The sequence below is a fragment of the Procambarus clarkii genome, chromosome 68, assembly GCF_040958095.1.
Source record: "Procambarus clarkii isolate CNS0578487 chromosome 68, FALCON_Pclarkii_2.0, whole genome shotgun sequence".
NCBI classification, from domain to species: domain Eukaryota; kingdom Metazoa; phylum Arthropoda; class Malacostraca; order Decapoda; family Cambaridae; genus Procambarus; species Procambarus clarkii.
Genome location: NC_091217.1, coordinates 23973446 through 23996273, shown reverse-complemented (window position 1 = coordinate 23996273; position 22828 = coordinate 23973446). Strand labels below are relative to the sequence as shown.

Here is a 22828-nt window from a genome sequence, read left to right as displayed (position 1 = left end):
ACACACACACACACACACACACACACACACACACACACACACACACACACACACACACACACATACACAGAGACGACGACGGTAGGAGACACACACGATTAGTGAGGTTCGCGGAAATTCGTCAATTTCTCGGGACATTGAAGGAGTATAGAGGCTAGATCATAGTATTTGGCCTCTCGCAGTGTAGCTAGCAGGGTGCAACATACCATAGTCATATCGCTAGCGATAGTGCGAAGAAACCAAAGTGGAGCTAGTGGCATCAACCAATCAACCAGGTGCATATACAGTGTGGAGGACCGGGTGGAGCGACCTAACCTTACGGCCAGGTGGGACGACCCGCCGTGGAACTACCTGATTGTGTTTGTTTGGTGGTGACTGTGATCAGTGATAAAGTAAATTAGTGAATTGGAACACAACGATACAGTGACTGACTCCAGAGCTTTGTGTAGATAGAGAAGAACCGACATCGTCAATCTACTCGCACTTAGTGAATCACCAAGTGGAAGGCGACGACGGAGCACCGTCAACCATACATCATCATTACTCATCTAGTTGTGTGAGCGGGAGGCAGACTGGTATGTACCACTCTCTGGTCAATTAATCAGGTGTACAGTGCGAGGTAAAATATTATCAATTTCTTGTTCAGGATAGCATATATATTTAAAAATTCTCAAAGTAGCTCATTTGGGTAGAAGTTAACGCTTACAGGAACTCGTGACACACGCACGCACACATGTACACGCACGCACGCCCACGTACGTATGCACAAACACACACACACACGCAAAAACGAACACATATATACACACACACTCTCACACACGTGCCACTCTTTATGGTGTATAACAGGTCACTGGAAACAGGAGACTTACCAGAAAGTTGGAAGACAGCTAACGTGGTCCCAATATACAAAAAGGGTGACAGGCAAGAGGCACTGAATTACAGGCCAGTTTCCTTAACTTGTATACCATGCATGGTGATGGAGAAGATCGTGAGGAAAAGGCTCATAGTGCATCAGGAGGGAAATAACTTTGTAACGCACCACCAACATGGGTTCAGAGATGGTAAATCGTGCCTCACAGGTTTAATAGAATTTCATGACCAGGCAACGAAAATTAGGCAGGAAAGAGAAAGGTGGGCCGACTGCATTTTCCTGGATTGCCAAAAAGCCTTTGACACAGTACCCCATAAAAGGCTGTAAAAAAAGTTGGAACAACAGGCAGGAGTTAAAGGGAAGGTGCTCCAGTGGATAAGGGAGTACTTAAGCAACAGGAAACAGCGAGTAACGGTGAGGGGGGAGACATCAGAGTGGCGAGATGTCACCAGCGGAGTCCCACAGGGCTCAGTACTTGCACCCATCCTGTTTCTAATATAAGTGAACGATCTTCCAGAGGGTATAGACTCATTCCTCTCAATGTTTGCTGATGATGCAAAAATTATGAGAAGAATCAAGACGGATGAAGATAGACACAGACTACAGGATGACCTGGATAAACTGGAGGAATGGTCTAGAAAATGGCTGCTAAAGTTCAACTCAGGAAAGTGTAAAGTGATGAAATTAGCCGAAGGGAGCAGGAGGCTGAACACAAGGTATCATCTGGGAGGTGAAATCCTGCAAGAGTCAAATAGAGAGAAGGATCTGGGGGTTGATATCACACCGAACCTGTCCCCAGAGGCCCACATCAAAAGAATATCATCAGCGGCATATGCTAGACTGGCCAACATAAGAACTGCCTTTAGAAACTTGTGTAAAGAATCTTTCAGAACCCTGTATACCACTTATGTAAGACCAATCCTGGAGTATGCAGCTCCAGCCTGGAGTCCATACCTAGTTAAACACAAAACAAAGTTAGAGAAGATTCAGCGGTATGCCACCAGGCTCGTCCCGGAACTGAGATGATTGAGCTACGAGGAAAGGCTAAAGGAGCTGAACCTCACATCCCTGGAAAACAGAAGAGTAAGGGGAGACATGATAACCACCTACAAAATTCTCAGGGGAATTGACAGGGTGGACAAAGACAAACCCTTCAGCAGGGGTGGGACACGAACAAGGGGACACAGGTGGAAACTTAGTACCCAGATGAGCCACAGAGACGTTAGAAAGAATTTTTTCAGTGTCAGAGTAGTTAATAAATGGAATGCACTAGGAAGTGATGTGGTGGAGGCTGACTCCATGTTTCATATGTAGATATAATAGAGCCCAGTAAGCTCAGGAATCTGTACACCAGTTGATTGACAGTTGAGAGGCGGGACCAAAGAGCCAAAGCTCAACCCCCGCCAGCACAATTAGGTGAGTATAATTAGGTGAGTACACAAATTCTGCTCAAATCTTCAGGTGTACAGAGTTAAAATATTACCAAATTCTTGTTCAGTATACCAGATACATTTAAAATATCAAAGTGGCTCAATTTGGGTAGCAGTGGACATTTTACAGGACCCCCCATGACACACGCACGCACACACACATGCACGCACACGCAAAAACAAAACACAGGCACACACGAACACGCACGCACTCACACATACGTTCAGTCAGGCTAGAAGGGATTAACACCTTTTGTGGAAAGGGGATATAAACCTCACTCATAATCCACCCCTCTCTTACCCCTTCTCTTACCCCCTCTCTTACCTACCATAATCTGCAGGCACCACAAATCCTCTTAACCCCCATCCCACGCGCACACATGCACACACACGTTCTCTCTCTCTATCTTTTTCTCTCTCTCTCTTGCTCTCTTTCTCTTGTTCTCTCTATCTTGCTCTCTCTAGCTCTCTCTCTCTCTTGCTCTCTCTCTCTCTCTTGCTCTCTCTCTCTCTTGCTCTCTCTCTCTCTTGCTCTCTCTCTCTCTCTCTCTCTCTCTCTTGCTCTCTCTCTTGACAAGGGGCAAAATGGCAGGAGGACGCAACAGGGACACAGGTAACAGCCAAAGTTACCAAACGAAGGAAATGTTAACCCAAGTTCTGGAGGAATTCAGGAGCTCATATCAGCATATCAAAGTGAGCTCATATCAGCAAGGGAGGAGATCAAATCCCTCACATAGAAAAATAAAGAGACCGAGCATCAGATTATCATCCAAAGGGAAGGTGGGAATGTTACATTGGAAGGAAATGCCTCTGTACCTGAAACCTTTGCGGACATACTGAAAAAGAGCTCAGAAGCAATGGCCACAGTGAGGGAGGTAGCCATGCAAGCAGCTACCTCACAGGAAGCAGCAAGGTGCACCACTCAGCTGCTGGAGAGAAAAAGATCAGTGGTAGTTGTAGGCATCAAAGAACAGGAAGGATCCAACAGGCAAAAATGGAATAGCAAAGATAGAGAGGCAGTACATGGGCTACTGAAGGGTTTACAGATGGAAGGGGCTGAACAAAACATTGAGAAGGTTTTCAGGTTGGGCTTGTACAACAAGTACAGAAACCAACTTGTAAAGGTGGTGTTTACAAACGAAACCACGAAGGAGGATATTCTCGAAAGGAAGAGTCATCTGCAGCATGTGGAGGGATACAAAAAAGTATTCCTGCAGAGGGACAGGACGAAGGAGAAGAGAGACAGGGCAGCAGAGGCAAGGAGGAAGCGCAGGGAGAGAGGAGCAAACCAGGAAATCACAGCCCCAACACAACAGTCCCAGAGACAAGTGGGGAACCCACGACCAGCATCCCAGTAACACCAGAGGGGAGGGCAACACCACCACCCCCCTCTGCATAGAAACCCTCCCTTCCCCTCACCCTACCTGCCCCCACCCAACCCTCCCTCCCCCCCCCCCCACCCCATTCTGACCCTGTAACCTCTTCCCCATTCCCATCATGTCCCTCCTCCAACCTTTCCCCCCCTGTCTCCCCTCCCCCTTCATCCCATACTTTCCCTATCCCTCCGCCCCCTCATCCCGTATCCTCCATGTTCCCCCTATCTCCTTAACCCACACCCTACCTGTCCCCTCTTCCTATTAACCCCTACTCCCCACCCCAAAATCCTCTGAGACCCTGCAAACCACCTCACAGATCTTCTCACCCACGGAACAGCTTCCCACACCAGCAGAATGCTTGCCAAAAAAGGGACAAGAAAATGAACAGAAGAAAGTGAGCTTCAAGGCAATGTACACTAACATAGATGGGGTTACAAATAAAATAAGTGAACTCGGAGAATGGGCACTAGAAGAAAACCCAGACATAATAGCACTCACAGAAACAAAGCTAATGAAAACTATAACAAATGCAGTGTTTCCACAGGGCTACTATGTAGTGAGGAAAGAGAGAGAAGGGAGAGGAGGTGGTGTAGCTTTGCTACTAAGGGAATGTTAGAGATTCGATGAGATGGTAGTTCAGAACTGTGAAGGCTTCAGTGACTACATATCAGGCACCATAGCAACTGGAGGACAGAAAATTATAGTAGTAGTCATATATAACCCCCCACCGAATGACAGAAGACCCAGACAGGAATATGATAGAAACAACTTGGCCACCATCAGTATAATAGAGAGAGCAGCCTCTGTGGCTAGCAGGAACGGATCTAGACTACTAATCATGGGAGACTTCAACCATGGGAAGATAGGTTGGGGGAACAGAGACCCACATGGAGGTCCAGACACTTGGAGAGCTAAGCTGCAGGATGTGGCAACAAGAAACTTTCTAAGTCAACACGTCAAGGGACCGACAAGAATGAGAGGAGGGGATCAACCAGCCTTGCTTGATCTGATATTTACCCTAAATGAGTCGGATATAAGGGAAGTTAAGCTGGAAGCCCCCTTGGAAATGAGTGATCATAGTGTATTGAGCTTTGAGTACCTGGTTGAGCTAGGAATTATCACCCCCAAAAAAGAACTGGGAAACAAAGGGCTGGCGTACCGAAAGGGAAACTATGAAGAGATGAATAAATTCCTATGAGATATACTTTGGGACACAGAACTCATAACCAAGTCCGTACAAGTCATGATGGACTATGTCACCCAAAAATGTCAGGAGGCTGTAAGCAGGTTTGTCCCAGCCCAACAGGAAAAAACAGAGAAGCAAAGGAAGAATCCGTGGTTTAATAGGGAATGTATGAAAGCAAAGGAGCTGAACAAAAGGGCATGGAGGAACTTCCGTAATAACAGAACACCAGAAAGTAGAGAGAGATACCAGAGAACCAGGAACGAGTATGTTAGTGTGAGAAGAGCAGCTGAGAAAAGGTATGAAAATGATATAGCTAATAAAGCCAAGACCGAACCAAAGTTACTACGCAGTCACATCAGGAGGAAGACAACAGTAAAGGAACAGGTAATGTAACTTAGGGTGGGCGAGGACAGATACACAGAGAATGACAAAGAGGTGTGTGAAGAACTCAACAAAAGGTTACAGGAGGTCTTTACAATAGAACGGGGAGAAGTCACGGCGCTAGAAGAGGTGGAAGCAAACTAAGTGACCTTGGAAAGGTTCGAAATTACAAGAGATGAGGTCAAGAAGCACCAATTGGAGCTGGATGTGAGAAAAGATGTTGGGAATCTCACCATGGGTACTGAAAGAGTGTGCAGGAGCACTTTGATTGCCACTCTCCATAGTGTATAGTAGGTCACTGGAAACGTGAGACCTACCAGAAATATGGAAGACTGCTAATGTAGTATCAATATACAAAAAGGGTGACAGACAAGAGGCACTGAACTACAGGCCAGTGTCCTTAACTTGTATACCATGCAAGGTGATGGACAAGATTGTGAGGAAAACCTAGTAACACATCTGGAGAGAAGAGACTTCGTGACAACCTATCAACATGGGCTCAGGGAGGGTAAATCTTGCCTTACAGGCTTGATAGAATTCGACGATCAGGTGACAAAGATTAAGCAAGAAAGAGAAGGATGGGCGGACTGAATTTTTTTGGACTGTCAGAAAGCCTTTGACACAGTACCCCATAAAAGGTTGATGCATAAGCTGGAGAAACAGGCAGGAGTAACTGGTAGGGCGCTCCAGTGGATAAGGGAGTACCTAAGCAATAGGAAGCAGAGAGTTAGTGAGGGGTGAGACCTCAGAATGGCGTGAAGTCACCAGTGGAGTCCCACAGGGCTCTGTACTTGGACCTATCCTGTTTCTGAAATACGTAAATGATCTCCCAGAGGGTATAGACTCATTCCTCTCAATGTTTGCTGACGACGCCAAAATTATGAGAAGGATTAAGACAGAGGAGGACAGCTTGAGGCTTCAAGAAGACCTGGACAAGCTGCAGGAATGGTCGAACAAATGGCTGTTAGAGTTTAACCCAAGCAAATGTATTGTAATAAAGATAGGGGAAGGAAGCAGGAGACCAGATACAAGGTATCATTTGGGAGATGAGGTACTTAAAGAGTCAGAGAGAGAGAAAGACCTGGGGGTTGATATCACGCCAGACCTGTCCCGTGAAGCTCATATCAAGAGGATAACATCAGCAGCATATGCCAGGTTGGCTAACATAAGAACGGCCGTTAGAAACTTGTGTAAGAAATCTTTCAGAACATTATATACCACATATGTCAGACCAATCCTGGAGTATGCGGCTCCAGCATGGAGTCCATATCTAGTCAAGCATAAGACTAAACTGGAAAAGGTTCAAATGTTTGCCACCAGACTAGTACCCGAGCTAAGAGGTGTGAGCTACGAGGAGAGACTACGGGAATTAAACCTCACTTCGTTGGAAGACAGAAGAGTTAGGGGGGACATGATCACCACATTCAAGATTCTGAAGGGAATTGATAGGGTAGATAAAGACAGGCTATTTAACACAAGGGGCACACGCACAAGGGGACACAGGTGGAAACTGAGTGCCCAAATGAGCCACAGAGATATTAGAAAGAACTTTTTTAGTGTCAGAGTGGTTGACAAATGGAATGCATTAGGAAGTGATGTGGCGGAGGCTGACTCCATACACAGTTTCAAGTGTAGATATGATAGAGCCCAATAGGCTCAGGAATCTGTACATCTGTTGATTGACGGTTGCGAGGCGGGACCAAAGAGCCAGAGCTCAACCCCCGCAAGCATAACTAGGTGAGTACAACTAGGTGAATATACACACACACACACACACACACACACACACACACACACACACACACACACACACACACACACAGATAGATACCAGCGAGATACCAGAGAACCAGGAATGAGTTCGTCAGGGTGAGAAGAGAAGAAGAGAAAAGTTTTGAAAATGATATAGCAAACAAAGCCAAGACCAAACCAAAGCTACTCAACAGTCACATCAGAAGGAAAACAACAGTGAAAGAACAGGTATTGAAACTTCGAACAGGCGAGGACAGGAATACAGAGAATGACAGAGAGGTGTGTGAAGAACTCAACAAGAGGTTCCAGGAGGTCTTCACAATAGAACAAGTCGAGGTCACTGTGCTAGGAGAAAGGGAGGTAAACCAGGCGGCCTTGGAAGAGTTCGAAATTACGAGAGAGGAGGTCAAGAGACACCTGCTGTATCTGGATGTTAGAAAGGCTGTTGGTCCAGATGGGATCTCACCATGGATACTGAAAGAGTGTGCAGAGGCACTTTGCTTGCCACTCTCCATAGTGTATAGTAAGTCACTGGAGACGGGAGAGCTACCAGAAATATGGAAGACGGCGAATGTGGTCCCAATATACAAAAAGGGCGACAGACAAGAGGCACTGAACTACAGGCCAGTGTCCTTGACTTGTATACCATGCAAGGTGATGGAGAAGATCGTGAGAAAAAACCTGGTAACACATCTGGAGAGAAGGGACTTCGTGACAAATCGCCAACATGGATTCAGGGAGGGTAAACATTTACACAACATTTACAACAAACAAACATTAAACAACATTTACCCTCAGGGAGGGTAAATCTTGCCATACAGGCTTGATAGAATTCTACGATCAGGTGACAAAGATTAAGCAAGAAAGAGAGGGCTGGGCGGACTGCATTTTCTTGGATTGTCGGAAAGCCTTTGACAAAGTACCGCATACGAGGCTGGTACATAAGCTGGAGAGACAGGCAGGTGTAGCTGGTAAGGTGCTCCAGTGGATAAGGGAGTACCTAAGCAATAGGAAGCAGAGAGTTACGGTGAGGGGTGAGACCTCCGATTGGCGTGAAGTCACCAGTGGAGTCCCACGGGGCTCTGTACTCGGTCCTATCTTGTTTCTGATATATGTAAATGATCTCCCAAAGGGTATCGATTCATTTCTCTCAATGTTTGCGGACGATGCTAAAATTATGAGAAGGATTAAAACAGAAGGGGACTGTTTGAGGCTTCAAGAAGACCTAGACAAGCTGCAGGAATGGTCGAACAAATGGTTGTTAGAGTTTAACCCAACCAAATGTAATGTAATGAAGATAGGTGTAGGGAGCAGGAGGCCAGATACAAGGTATCATCTGGGAGAGGAAATTCTTCAAGAGTCAGAGAAGGAAAAAGACTTGGGGGTTGATATCACGCCAGACCTGTCTCCTGCAGCACATATCAAGCGGATAACATCAGCGGTATATGCCAGGCTGGCCAACATACGAACGGCATTCAGAAACTTGTGTAAAAAATCATTCAGAACTTTGTATACCACATATATCCGGCCAATCCTGGAGTATGCAGCCCCAGCATGGAGTCCATATCTAGTCAAGGATAAGACTAAACTGGAAAAGGTTCAAAGGTTTGCCACCAGACTAGTACCCGAGCTGAGAGGTATGAGCTACGAGGAGAGACTACGGGAATTAAACCTCACTTCGCTGGAGGACAGAAGAGTTAGGGGGGACATGATCACCACATTCAAGATTCTGAAGGGAATTGATAGGGTAGATAAAGACAGTCTATTTAACACAAGGGGAACACGCACAATGGGACACAGGTGGAAACTGAGTGCCCAAATGAGCCACAGAGATAATAGAAAGAACTTTTTTAGTGTCAGAGTGGTTGACAAATGGAATGCATTAGGAAGTGATGTGGTGGAGGCTGACTCCATACACAGTTTCAAGTGTAGATATGATAGAGCCCAATAGGCTCAGGAATCTGTACATCTGTTGATTGACGGTTGAGAGGCGGGACCAAAGAGCCAGAGCTCAACCTCCGCAAACACAACTAGGTGAGGACAACTAGGTGAGTACATACATGTGTGTGTGCCTTCAAAAAAATACCATCAAAAAAAGGTATTGAAACTTAGAACAGGCAAGGACAGGTATACATATATGTATGTGTATAAAGTATATATGGAAGCTGATCAGAATTACATTTCACCTTTGTAAATGCACATTAATGACACTATGTAAAAGACACATCGAACACTTAATGTAGGGCATACGTAAATCTGTGTATCTATGTATTTACGTATGTAGATTAGCTTAGCATTTTAAAAGCACCGAATCACCTTCTGTGGTTGAGTGTTCAATAAACCCTTGAACTGTATGTTTAACACATCTCTAACCCTGTCCATGGAGGACAGAAGAAAATGTATATATGTTGGTTAGCATTGTAAATGTGTGGCCACGTCTGTGGTAGAAAAAAAAAATTAGGCTGGTTAAAGCAGCAGCTGCCCTCCCCAGACAACCCGTCCTCACACTAGGCTGGTTAAAGCAGCAGCTGCCCTCCCCAGACAACCCGTCCTCACACTAGGCTGGTTAAAGCAGCAGCTGCCCTCCCCAGACAACCCGTCCTCACACTAGGCTGGTTAAAGCAGCAGCTGCCCTCCCCAGACAACCCGTCCTCACACTAGGCTGGTTAAAGCAGCAGCTGCCCTCCCCAGACAACCCGTCCTCACACTAGGCTGGTTAAAGCAGCAGCTGCCCTCCCCAGACAACCCATCCTCACACTAGGCTGGTTAAAGCAGCAGCTGCCCTCCCCAGACAACCCGTCCTCACACTAGGCTGGTTAAAGCAGCAGCTGCCCTCCCCAGACAACCCGTCCTCACACTAGGCTGGTTAAAGCAGCAGCTGCCCTCCCCAGACAACCCGTCCTCACACTAGGCTGGTTAAAGCAGCAGCTGCCCTCCCCAGACAACCCGTCCTCACACTAGGCTGGTTAAATCAGCAGCTGCCCTCCCCAGACAACCCGTCCTCACACTAGGCTGGTTAAAGCAGCAGCTGCCCTCCCCAGACAACCCGTCCTCACACTAGGCTGGTTAAAGCAGCAGCTGCCCTCCCCAGACAACCCGTCCTCACACTAGGCTGGTTAAAGCAGCAGCTGCCCTCCCCAGACAACCCGTCCTCACACTAGGCTGGTTAAAGCAGCAGCTGCCCTCCCCAGACAACCCGTCCTCACACTAGGCTGGTTAAAGCAGCAGCTGCCCTCCACAGACAACCCGTCCTCACACTAGGCTGGTTAAAGCAGCAGCCATCCTCCCCCAGACGCTTTTAGCAATTTTAACATATTGTGTATTAAAAATTGGTTTGTTCTCATACATAAATAAATATTATTATACATAAAAGTTCTATGTATAGTTAGGCGTAGGTTAGGATAGGTGTTTAGGTTCTGTTGGTGCAACTCCGTCTTCGACTCAAGTCCATTACATTCAGCGGTCGACCCCACAGACGCATATATAAATTTTAACATGCTGTTCATTCAAAACCGGAGTTTTCTCAAGTATAAATTATTATTATAATATATTAGCATATCGTGTATAAATAGGCATAGGTTAGGTTAGGTCAGGTGTTTAGGTTCTGTTGGCGATTATTTGTATTTGTAGTACGTGGGTGAAGCATTTATAGCGTTGTGATTCGAACAAAATTCGTCGGTGAAGCACTTGTTCCGGAAATGTTCGAACGTCAGCAGTTGTGAGTCGTGTGTAAACCGCTTTTCATTCATAAACAGGGGGTTTGGCGGGTGCATGGAATCACTTTTGGATCTTTGTTTGGAGGACGGGCTGGTATTTGTAGTACGTGGGTGAAGCATTCACAGCGTTGTGATTTGGACAAAATTCGTCAGTGAAGCATTTGATCCTCAAGTGTTCTTATGAAATCAGTTGTGAGTCGTGTGTGAACCGTTTTCATTCATAAAAAAGGAGGTTTGGCGGGTGCATGGAATAACTTTTGAGTCGTTGTTTGGAGGACTGGGCTGGATGGTGCTTATTTGTAATTGTAGTATGCGGGTGAAGCATTTATAGAATTGTGGTTTGAGTAGAGGACATGAGAGAAGCACTTGCTCCGGAAGTGTTCAGACGTCATCAGTTGTGAGTCATGTGTAAACCGCTTTTCATTCATAAACAGGGCGTTTGGCTGCTGGATTGACAAGCTTGGATCTTTGTACGCAGGACGGACTGGGGTGACAGCCTAGTAGTTGAGGAAATTGTTGATGACATGCTCAGCATGAGTTGCGTGGTGATCACCGGCCAGGTCGGACGCTCCTGAGGTCTGTCCGCTCCTGGCTAGTGTTTACGTTGGGTGATTGCTTGTTTGCCCTGCTGGTGGTGGTTTGCCTCTGACAGGGTGACGTTTGATTTAGCCATGGGGACGTCTTGCCCTCCAGTGAAGAGGACATTGTCGGCTGGTCTAGCATTTACGGTGCCGGTGGACCATCCATTGGTTGGTGTCGCCCTAGTTGATGTGCTGCATGTACAGCTGTCGGACCTGGTGGGCATCCAGCTGCTTCAGGACGACCGTGCTGTGGTCAAGTTCCGCCTCCAGGCTGCCTTTCAGGTGTTCCTCGAGCGATGTGAGGGGCCTGTTTACTCTCTCCCTGATACTGCTGGCTCAGTTAAGGTAGTGAATCTTAGTGTCACCTTAACGTCTGTGGCGGTGCATGGTGCCCCCTTCGAATTTCAGGACGACTTTTTTACCTCCTGTTTGAACAATTTGCGACAGTGTTAAGTATTCGTTGGAACAAGGTCGTTGCCGGGCACTGTGGTGGTATGCTTAACGGCTCCGCACCCTGACGATGTCGCTGAAGTGTAGTGTACCGTCGTCGATGTCTGTGTTGGGTTACACGATCCGCTGCCTGTACCGGGGTCAACCGCGCACCTGTTATCGGTGTGGTCACGAGAGTCATCTGGCTGCAGCGTGCGACGTGAGAGCAACTGGTCAGGTGCATGTTTTTCGTGCGGAGGAATTTCCGCCCCTGTTGCGTTCGGACGGTTCTGAGGACAGAGTGGGTACAGTGCCTGAGGCGCCTGATTGCCTATCTGCTACTCCGCCTGTTGAGGTGAGTTCTACGGCCTGTGCGACACGTCAGGTGACTGCTGTGGCCCCTGGGGTTGTTGAGCCGGTGTGTGTGGGTGTCTAGCCGTCGCCTGCGCTGCCTGTCGTGATGGATGTCCCAGTGGAGGTCCATGTCCTGGCCCCGCCAGTGGATGTGATACCGGCTCCCGGGAACGCGGGTTCTGCTGTTTTGGAGGGGGGCTTCGGCAGGGGCAGGTGCCTGCCGTGCCTGTGTGTGCTGGTGACTGTAGTTCTGCTCTTTCCATCCCTTTGCCGAAGCATGTGCGTCGGTGTTCTGAGGCTGTTTCCCTGGATGATGTGGACAGTGTGGTTGATGTGGCCTCTGTGGACTCTTTGGATGGTGCGGGTGTGGCCTGTGTGGATGTGAAAATGATGGCCGTGACTGCGGAGGGGCCTGGTGTGAGTGGTGTGGTACGGCCTGTCTCAAAGCGTTGGCGGCGGGCTCGGAGTGTTTCCCCCCTTCGTGGTGTGCCTTGGGAGATGGTGGAGGAGTATGGTGCTCTGGCGCCCCCCGCCAAGGATGATGGTGCTGTGAGGGGCTCCGAATGCTGCTACCTGTGACCCCCTCCTGCGTCTCCTGCTGTTGGATCTCTGCAGTGGGGGGTTGCCCCTGATGATTGGGACCTCGTCGTGATGTTGCGGAACGATGTACGCTGGGGGGACTCGACTCCTGTGCCATGTGGTGGGGTCGATTCCGCGCCTGCCTCCCCTGCGGTCCCCCCATCCTTTGTTGCCCCGGTCTGGGGGAAGCCTAGTCCCGTCTGCTGGGGTCGTGCCCTGTGCGGGTCCGGTGTTGGGCCCTTATCGGGATGCCCGGGTGCTTCCAATCCCGTGGTGCTCATCCACTGTCTGGGTGTAGGGGGTGAAGAAGTTTGTCTATAGGGTGCCGGATAAAATGTCTCAGCCGAGGGCACCGCCTGGTGGCCGGGTGTCCCCTGACACGTGGGTGATTTGGGATGCGTACTGCTTGCGCTTTCCGATATACAAGTTCCCGGAGAAGTAGTAGTTAACGTCTTGTGCACAACGCTACGCCGTGCGTGGATCGGCTGCCGCCATGAACTCGTCACCCCGCCCTGCGGTGCGCTGAGTCTCCCTCTAACGTGCCCCCTCTGTTTTCGTCGCCACTCCTCTCTCTACGGCCCAACACATCTAACACTTGTGACTGTTTTCTCCTCCTCAACGTCCACACGTCTTCCTACATCTGTCCTGGTGGAGTCGTCGGAAGGGTAAACCCTTCATGCAAACTGCACCTATTCTCCAGAAGAAGATGCTCAGCATGTGTGTGTGTGTGTGTGTGTACCCAGATATTTGTGCCTGCAGGATCGAGCATAGATTCTTGGATCCCGCCTGTTAAACCTGTCCTCTTAAAAATAACATCGCTTTTGGCCGTTTGCCCATATGGCCGAAAGTGGACATAATTTGAAAAAGAAAATAAATTTGGGATTTTTGTTTTCAACAACAGTAAGTTAGGTGGGCAGGAAAATCTCATAAAGTTTCAAAACGATATGAAAACGTTAATTGAAAGTTTCCTCTCCTAACCTTACGGAGTAAGCCGGACGACTCAAACAGAAAACGGAACAGTACGTCACTTTTGTGAGTCGATTTCATTTCAAATTACGTCCAAATTTGGCCATAGCGTGCAAACGAGCGAAAAGTGACGTTATTTTTAAGAGGACGGGTTGGTGTGTGTGTGTGTATTCACCTAGTTGTGCTTGCGAGGGTTGAGCTCTGCTCTTTTGGCTCGCCTCTCAACTATCAATCAATCAACTGCTACTAACTACTAAAATTTGTTTTATTTTTTCACACCACACACACACACACAGGAAGCAGCCCGTAACAGCTGTCTAACTCCCAGGTACCTATTTACTACTAGGTAACAGGGGCATCAGGGTGGTTACCTTGAGGTGCTTCCGGGGCTTAGGGTTCCCACGGCCCGGTCGTCGACCAGGCCACCTGGTTGCTGGAGTGATGAGCCAGGCTGTTGGACGCGGCTGCTCGCAACCTGACGTACGAATCACAGCCTGGTTGATCAGGTATTCTTTGAAAGTGTTTCGACTTGGGTTAGAAGACATAGATATACTTTTTTTTTCCTCTTTCTCTCTCTCTCTTATTTTTCCTTCCCTTTCCTTCTCTGCCGCACACGTACATTTACGTTTACAGTAGAATGAAGGGGAGGGCCCACTGGGAAGCGTGTCAAGGAAAACCCAGCACAAGACGCCGCCAGAGTAGCAGGCGCCGGCCCTGTCAACGAGAGGAGCAGAGTCTTTGCCTGCTCTCTCTCTCTCTCTCTCTCTCTCTCTCTTTATGGTGTGGGTGCCGGACGCCACTGAGCGGCCGGGGACAAGGAAGAAAGATGTCGGGGACGAGTGTCGCGATCCCCAACAGAGGACTCTAATGCAGTATACGGCGCTTGGACTGTGATCTGCGCCGGTCGGACTGACTGACATGTCATAATCTAGCAGTGGGTGTTGATCTCCCCGCCGTTTATCCGCTTTCTCCTTTCCCACGGCAATTGGGTGCGGCTTCCAAGGCTACCCTTGGGTGATAGATAGTGATAGATTGGGTGATAAAAACTCTGCCCATTGTTTCTCGCCAGTGCCGGGAATCGAACCCGGACCACAGGTTTACGTGTACAGCGTGCTATCTGTACAGCCACCGACGCCCCCGGTGTGTGTGTGTGTGTGTGTGTGTGTGTGTGTGTGTGTGTGTGTGTGTGTGTGTGTGTGTGTGTGTGTGTGAGCGCGTGTGTACTCGCCAAGTTGTGCTTGCGGGGGTTGGGCTCTGGCTACTTGGTCCCGCCTCTCAACCGTCAATCAACAGGTGTAGAGATTCCTGAGCCTACTGGGCTATATCATATCTACATTTGAAACTGTGTATGGAGTCAGCCTCCACCACATCACTTCCTAGTACATTCTATTTACTAACTACCCTGACACTGAAAAAGTTCTTTCTAACTTCCCTGTGGCTCATTTGGGTACTCGGCTTCCGCCTGTGTCCCCTTGTGCGTGTACCACCCATGTTAAATAATCCATCCTTGTCTACCCTGTAAATTCCCCTTGAGAATCTTGTATGTGGTGATCATGTCTCCCCGAGCTCTTCTGTTTTTCAGCGACGTGAGTTGCAGTTCCCTCAGCCTTTCCTCGTAACTCCTGCCTCTTAGTTCTTGAACTAGCCTAGTGGCATACTTATGAAATTTTTTCCAGTTTAGTCTTGTGCTTGACTAGATATGGACTCCGTGCTTGGGCCGCATACTCCAGGATTGGCCTTACACATGTGGTATACAAGGTTCTGACAGATTCCTTACACAAGTTTCTGAAGGCAGTTCTGATTTAAATTTTTAAATTTTGCCCCGAGGGGCGAGTTTATTGGGCAGCGCCACTCATCTTGTGAGTGAACATACCGCCATAGCAGAATGTACAACACTCCCCAATAGGAAGAAAACCCGCTGGGTTGTTCATCCTGTCACTTGTACCCAGACACAGCTGGGACTTGCTTAACTGTCTCAAGTGAACAGCTCCTCAAACAAGAAGATTAACATTTATCAACCCTTAAAAGCTTACGTTATCTTGCGGGTGCAAAATGGGGAAATCTTTTAAGAACAGTATCAATATTTGACAAATAGTGTTTTCCTAACTCAAACAATGTGGGGTTTATTATTCTACAGTTATTCCTAATGTCTCTCAGGTGTTCACATTCACGTAGATAGTGGTCAAGGCGGTGTCCATCACTTCTCACCACAGATTCTGCAACTTCGCTGATCAACTGTTGTTTCCATTCCAAATCTCCATGGATATTTGTATCCAAGACGGATTCTCGCTATTACTGATTCTCTCCCTCGTCGTCCTCCTCTTCGGCCATACTGATTGGGATTGCCAGCTGCAACCATGTTGAACCATCGTACAGATTCACTGGTTTGTGCTTCTATCCTCCTTTCCTCAGTTACCTTGTCACGGTGATGTTGCCTGACAATACCTCTAATTTGTAGTTGAGTCTTGGGTATGAAGTATTCAATATGGTCTCCTTCAGCGCCTTCAGCAGCCAGCACATCTGCTCGTTCATTTCCACATATTCCAACATGGGAGGGGATCCACAGAAACTTGATGACTCTTCCCTGATTGGTAAGTACTCTCACAGCTCTCTTGATTTCAGCGACTATTGCAAGATTTTCTGCCTGATTTTTACTTAGGCTTTGCAGTGCTGCTTTTGAATCGGTGTAAATCACTACACCATTAGTGTTCCGTTCAAGAAACCTTAACGCCATAACAATGGCAGTTAGCTCTGCTTGCGTTGAAGAGGCATAGTTCTCAATACGTGCTTTTTCTTCATTTCTGCGTTGGAAGGTATTATCCTTGATTACCGTGTATGCTGCACCAGCCCTGCCATTGACAGGATTAGATGACCCGTCAGTGTAGATTTGATCTAGTTCATCTCCGGCTTCTTTATAAATTTCCTCGAGATACTTGTGCCTCATTTCTTGTGGTATCATGTTGGATTTTTTCATTGCCATTTCATTGATGATGATCTTGCATGAGTCATCCTCCCAGGGAGGTAACCTCTCTACAGGCAGGAGCTCACGGGCTTGCTCAAGCAGGTGAAGCTCTTCAAGGTAGCAGACTGCTCTGTGATGCCATTTTTTGCTTCTCCTGTTTCCCCCTGAAAGTAGCACAGAGCTCAGTTTTTTCTTGGCAATATCATTGTAATGGGGATCTCTGGCTATCCTAATTGCAAGCTTAGCATTCAGCTCCTGAATTCTGCTTTTAACACTGGGAAGGGACAACTCCTCTCGTAGATTAGACGTTTTGGCAGTTCTTGGAACCCCAAGAATGATTGTCATGGCTTCAATTTGAATGCTTTCAAGCCTTTTCATATCGCTTTGGGAGTAGGTGCACAGTACTGGTGCGGCATAGTCTATGACGGAGCGCACATAGGCTGTGTACATCACTTTAAGCACGGCAATAGAGGCTCCATGTCCATTCCAGGTCATAGCTTTCAGTACCCTGAGTCGACTTTTGCATGTTCCTATGAGTTGATTGAGCTCCTCTTTCTTTCCCTTGTTAGAGCCGACAGTGACGCCAAGGTACCGATAGTGGTCAACCCATTCAAGTGTTACACCATTAATTTGCAGTTCTTCATTTGCTCTCCGCTTGTGATGGGAGTATGCCTTCGTCTTGTTTGTGGAGAGAGTGAAACCGAGCTCAATACATTTCCTTCCGAGGAGTTCAATGGACTGTTCAATTTTTCCCAAGGTGGGAGCTTGTATTAGGACATCATCTGCATATCCCACTTGTTGTGTTCCTTCCGGAAAATCAATATTTGCAATGGCGTTCATAAGTACATTGAATAGTGTAGGGCTTAAGACTCCGCCTTGGGGGGTCCCGAGTTCCATATTCATTGTTCTGGAGACTGCTCCATTGAAGCAAACCTTGGCTTTCCTTCCTGTGAGGTAGTCTTCAACCCATTTCATGAGTCTCCCCTTGACACCCATGCATGCAAGCTCGTCCAGGATCGCAATCCCCTGTGCTTTGTCGAAGGCTCCTTTGATGTCAACAAATACAGAGTACCTAGCCGTGTCATTAGCCAAGTAATTAACTATACAATTTGCTGTGCTCCGTCCTTTAACAAATCCATTGACCCCCTCCCCTAACCTGCCTATTTTGTGCAACAGTCGGTTTAGGATGATCCTTTCAAGCATCTTGCAAGTGCATGACACGAGGCTGATAGGTCTGTAATTACCAGGGTCATTAGGCTTCGGTATGGGAATAATTATTGCGTGTTTCCATTGTGTGGGCAACACTCCACTTAGGAATGACTTGTTAAACAGGTGGAGTAGTGGATTCCCAGACACTTCACACAGTGCATTGAGTATGTCGTAGGTGACGCCATCTTCACCAGGTGCTGTACTTTTACCCTTTTTCATAGCGCCCCTTACTTCTTGGGCATTATTGGTTCCCCATATTCGTCATCACTAGACAGTGCTCTTGTTATCCTAATTCTTCTGTCATCATGTCGCAGGAGCTGTTCCCTGCTGATTTCTGCAGGGAGGGAGGAGGAGGATGCTGCATCACTCCACTTGTGAATTAGTTCCTCAGCCTTACCCTGGGGGTCTTTGTGAGCCGCAGGCCGGGCTCTGCCCCCCTTAGCTATCTGAATTTTTGCCCACACTTGTCTTGCAGATGTTTCCCGTCCAATAGAGCTAGTGAACTGAAGCCATTGTCTTTCCCGCTCTTTAATCTTCTCTTCCCTGGCTACTTGACACACAGTTTTAAACAATTCTTGGTTACTTTCAGTGGGATGTCTCCGGTACTCTCTACTCATGTCTCGCACATTTGCGTTAAGTATCTTTATGTAATCATTTTCATACCATTTTATTTTCTTCCTGTTGATGTTAGCCAGCCTCGCATAGGCCGCTGATGTTATTCTTTTGATGTGGGGTTCAGGAGACAGGTTTGGTGTGATATCAATCCCTAGATTTTTCTCTCTGTTCGTCTCGTGAAGGACTTTCTCTCCCATTCTGTATCCAGTGTCTGGTCTCTTATTTGCTCCCCATAGATTCATTACCTTACGTTTACTTGGGTTAAACTTTAGTAGCCATTTGTTGGACGATTCATTCAATTTGTTTAGGCCATCTTGTAGCCTCATAATATCTTCCTCCATTTTAATCCTCCTCATAATTTTAATCCTCCTCCTCATCGTTCGCAAACATTGAGAGGAACGAGTCTATTCTCTGTGAGATCATTTACATATATCAGGAACAGTATAGGTCCAAGGACCGACCCCTGAGGGACTCCACAGGTTACATCTCGCCATTCCAAGACCTCACCCCTCAGTGATTCGCTGTTTTCTGTTGCTTAGGTACTCTCTTATCCAGTGGGGTACCTTCCCTGTCACTCCTGCCTGCATCTCCAGTTTATGCATCAGCCTCTTATGTGGTACTGTGTCAAAGGCTTTCTGGTACTCCAAAAGTATGCAGTCTGCCCATCCCTATCTTTCTTGCCTGATCTCTGTTGCCTGGTCATAGAATTCAATCAATCCTGTGAGGCATGAGCTGCCATCCCTGAACCCATGCTGATGTTTTGATTCAAAGTTCTTCCGCTCCAGATGTTCCACTAGTTTTTTTTTCGCACAATCTTCTCCATCACTTTGCATGGTATGCAGGTTAGTGACACTGGCCTGTAGTTCAATGCCTCCTGTCTATCACCCTTCTTGAATATCGGCACTACATTAGCCGTCCTGCAAGTTTTTGGCAGTTCACCTGTTGCCAGTGATTTATTATACACAGTGGCGAGTGGCTGACACAGAGCTTCAGCTCCTTACTTCAGTGTCCAAGGTGAGATTCCATCCGGGCCTATAGCCTTTGTCACTTCCAACTCTAGCAGATGCTTCCTTACCTCCCCACTGGTAATTACAAACTCATCTGGTGGTGTTTGGTTAGGTCTTCCCTTTTCTATCTCTGGGACTTCCCCTTGCTCTACTGTGACGACCTCCTGAGATTTCTTATTGAATTCCTCATACACCTCCTTGTCGTTTGTAGTGAATTCGTCTGCTTCTATCCTCAGTTTCATTACCTGTTCCTTCACTGATGTTTTTCTCCTGATGTGACTGTGCAGCAATTTGGGTTGTCTTTGCCTTGCTTCCTATATCATTTTCATATTGTCTTTCTGCCTCTCTCCTCACCCTGACATATTCATTCCTGGCGCTCTGGTATCTTTCTCTGCTCACTAGTGTCCTATTATTTCTGCAGTTTCTCCACGTCCTTTTACTTATATGCTTCGCTAGCTTACATCTCTGATTAAACCATTTGTTTCTCATCTGATTTTCATTTCTTTCTTTCTGGACTTAGACGAACTTGTCTGCTGCCTCCTTACACTTCTGTGTGATGTAGTTCATCATGTCTTGGGCCGTCTTTCCACTGAGCTCTGTTTCCCAAGTTATATCTGATAGGAATTTTCTTATCTCCTCATATTTTCCTTTTCGGAATGCCAGCCTTTTGTTTTCTGGGCCATTCCTTGAGTACATTAACCCTTCTTCGACCAGATACTCAAACATCAGAACGCTGTGATCGCTCATTCCCACAGGGAGCTTCAAAACCAATTTCCTTTATGTCAGAGTCGTTCTGCATTTCTCGCAGCCTTTCTTCGTAACTCATGCCTCTTAGTTCTGGGACTAGCCTAGTGGCATATCTCTGAACTTTTTCAAGCTTTGCCTTGTGCTTGACAAGGTACGGGCTCCAAGCTGGGGCCGCATTACTCCAGGATTGGTCTTACATATGTGGTATACAAGGTTCTGAATGATTCCTTACACAGGTTCCTGAAGGCAGTTCTGATGTTAGCCAGCCTCGCGTATGCCGCAGATGTTATTCTTTTGATGTGGTCTTTAGGAGACAGGGTTGGTGTGATATCAACTCCTAGATCCTTCTCTCTGTCCGTTTCATGAAGGACTTCATCTTCCATTCTGTATCCTGTGTCTGGCCTCCTGTTTCCAATGCCTAATTTCTTTACCTTACATTTACTCGGGTTGAACTTTAGAAGCAATTTGTTGGACCATTCATGCAGTCTGTTTAGGTCATCTTGTAGTCTCATACTGTCTTCCTCCGTATTAATCCTCCTCATAATTTTTGCATTATCAGCAAACAATGAGAGGAATGATTCTATACCATCTGGAAGATCATTTACATATATAATGTGTGTGTGAGTGTGTGTGTGTGTGTGGGGGGGGGGTGTACTCGCCTATTTGTGCTTGCGGGGGTTGAGCTTTGGCTGTTTGGTCCCGCCTCTCAACTGTCAATCAACTGGTGTACAGATTCCTGAGCCTATGGGCTTTTTTATATCTACATTTGAAACTGTGTATGGAGTCAGCCTCCACCACATCACTGCCTAATGCATTCCATCCGTCTTCCAAGTTTTTGGCAGTTCAGCTGTTGCCAGTGATTTGTTATACACAGTCCCACATAACTGTGTATAACAGATTTGTTATACACGGCCCCCAATCTTTGCACAATCGACTTGAGAATGGTCCAGGACGGACCGAAACGTCGTCGTCCCTTCACCTTCTAGTGTGTGGTCTGGTCAACATCCGTTAACTACTCTGACACTGAAAAAGTTCCTTCTAACGTCTCTGTGGCTCATGTGGGTACTCAATTTCCACCTGTGTTACCTTGTTCGCGTCCCACCAGTACCGAATAGTTTATCCTTGTTTACCCGGTCGAATCCCCTGAGGATTTTTTAGGTTGTGATCATGTCTCCCCTTACTCTTCTGTCTTCCAGTGTCGTAAGGTGCATTACCCGCAGCCTTTCCTCGTAACTCATGCCTCTTAGTTCTGTTTTTTTTTTATTTTTACTATTTACTGGGTTACTAACATTTTTTTTATTCCACACGACACACACACTCACCCCAGGAATCAGCCCGTGACACCTGACTAACTCCTACCTATTTACTGCTAGGTAGCAGGGGCATTCAGGGTGAAAGAAATTTTGCCCATTTGTTTCTGCCTGGTGCGTGAATCGAACGCGCGCCACAGAATTACGAGTCCTGCACGCTATCCACCAGGCTACCAGGGGCCCCCCCCCTGTGTTTGTGTGTGTGTGTGTGTGTGTGTGTGTGTGTGTGTGTGTGTGTAGTTTACTTTGTTCACTATGATAGGGAGACGTTATCCATTTGATTAATTAATATTTTTACCTAATTAACACGTGACCAATTCAATCTTCATTATTTGTCACATTAGCATATTGCAGTCATTACATTATGGTTGCCAAGTTGAACCAATCGCTTTAAAGTTAATAAGTATTCTAATTCTTGATATTTCATGTAACAGGTATTGAGAACGATCCCCTGGGACAAGATCAAAATCCGCCTTATGTGTGTGGAGATCAACCACATTCCAGAGGGCTTCCAGACTCTTCTCGAATTCATGAAGAAACAAGGCTACAAGTTCCTGGGTATTAGAAGTATTGACGCCTGGTTCGGTTGGCCAGCTCTCTTGAATCAAACAATGAACATTGGATAAAAGCTTCATAAACCATTAAGTCATGCTCATACTGATTTATTATTGTACTATGATGAAGTGTGGACGAGGTATAATGCATAACTTCAAGGTACACGAATTTCTTCACAAAAGGTATACAAAATGTCTTGCACGATTTACACCGGCTTGATGCTATGAAGATGTCATTTTCTGATGTATTACCATAACTGGTCTACATATTAAATTTTCAATTAACATTTCATTGTATTATAGTGCCAATATTAAAAAATTTCCATGTACTTATCTTTATTTTTCACTCTCCTGTATGGCTAAGGACACACACACACACACACACACACACACACACACACACACACACACACAGGAATCTGTACACCTGTTGATTGACGGTTGAGAGGCGGGACCAAAGAGCCAGAGCTCAACCCCCGCAAACACAACTAGGTGAGTACAACTAGGTGAGTACACACACACACACACACAGAAGCAAGAAAGAGAAGGCTGGGAGGACTGCATTTTCTTGGATTGTCGGAAAGAGGCTGGATAAGGGGACAGGAGTCATTGCTGTAATCGCGAGTAAAGCAAAGACCCAACCAAAGCTGCTCTACAGCCAAATCAGGAGGAAAACAGCAGTGAAGGAACAAGTGATGAAGCTGCGAAAAGGGGAGAACAGATACACAGAGAATGACAAGGAGGTGTGTGAAGAACTCAACAAGAGATTCCAGGAGGTCTTCACAATAGAACAAGGAGAA

The 22828-nt window shown here is 46.9% G+C and overlaps 1 protein-coding gene across 1 annotated transcript in view; it reads left to right on the top strand.

The window, feature by feature from the left end:
* LOC123769299 (protein Star-like) overlaps window positions 1-22357 on the top strand; it is a 46921-nt gene extending 24564 nt beyond the window's left edge. Inside the window, exon 4 of the mRNA XM_069311000.1 lies at window positions 21909-22357. Coding sequence (XP_069167101.1) covers window positions 21909-22100 — 192 coding nt within the window. The 3' untranslated portion in view covers window positions 22101-22357. The remainder of the gene's footprint in view (window positions 1-21908) is intronic.
* The last annotated feature ends 471 nt before the right edge of the window (window positions 22358-22828 follow it).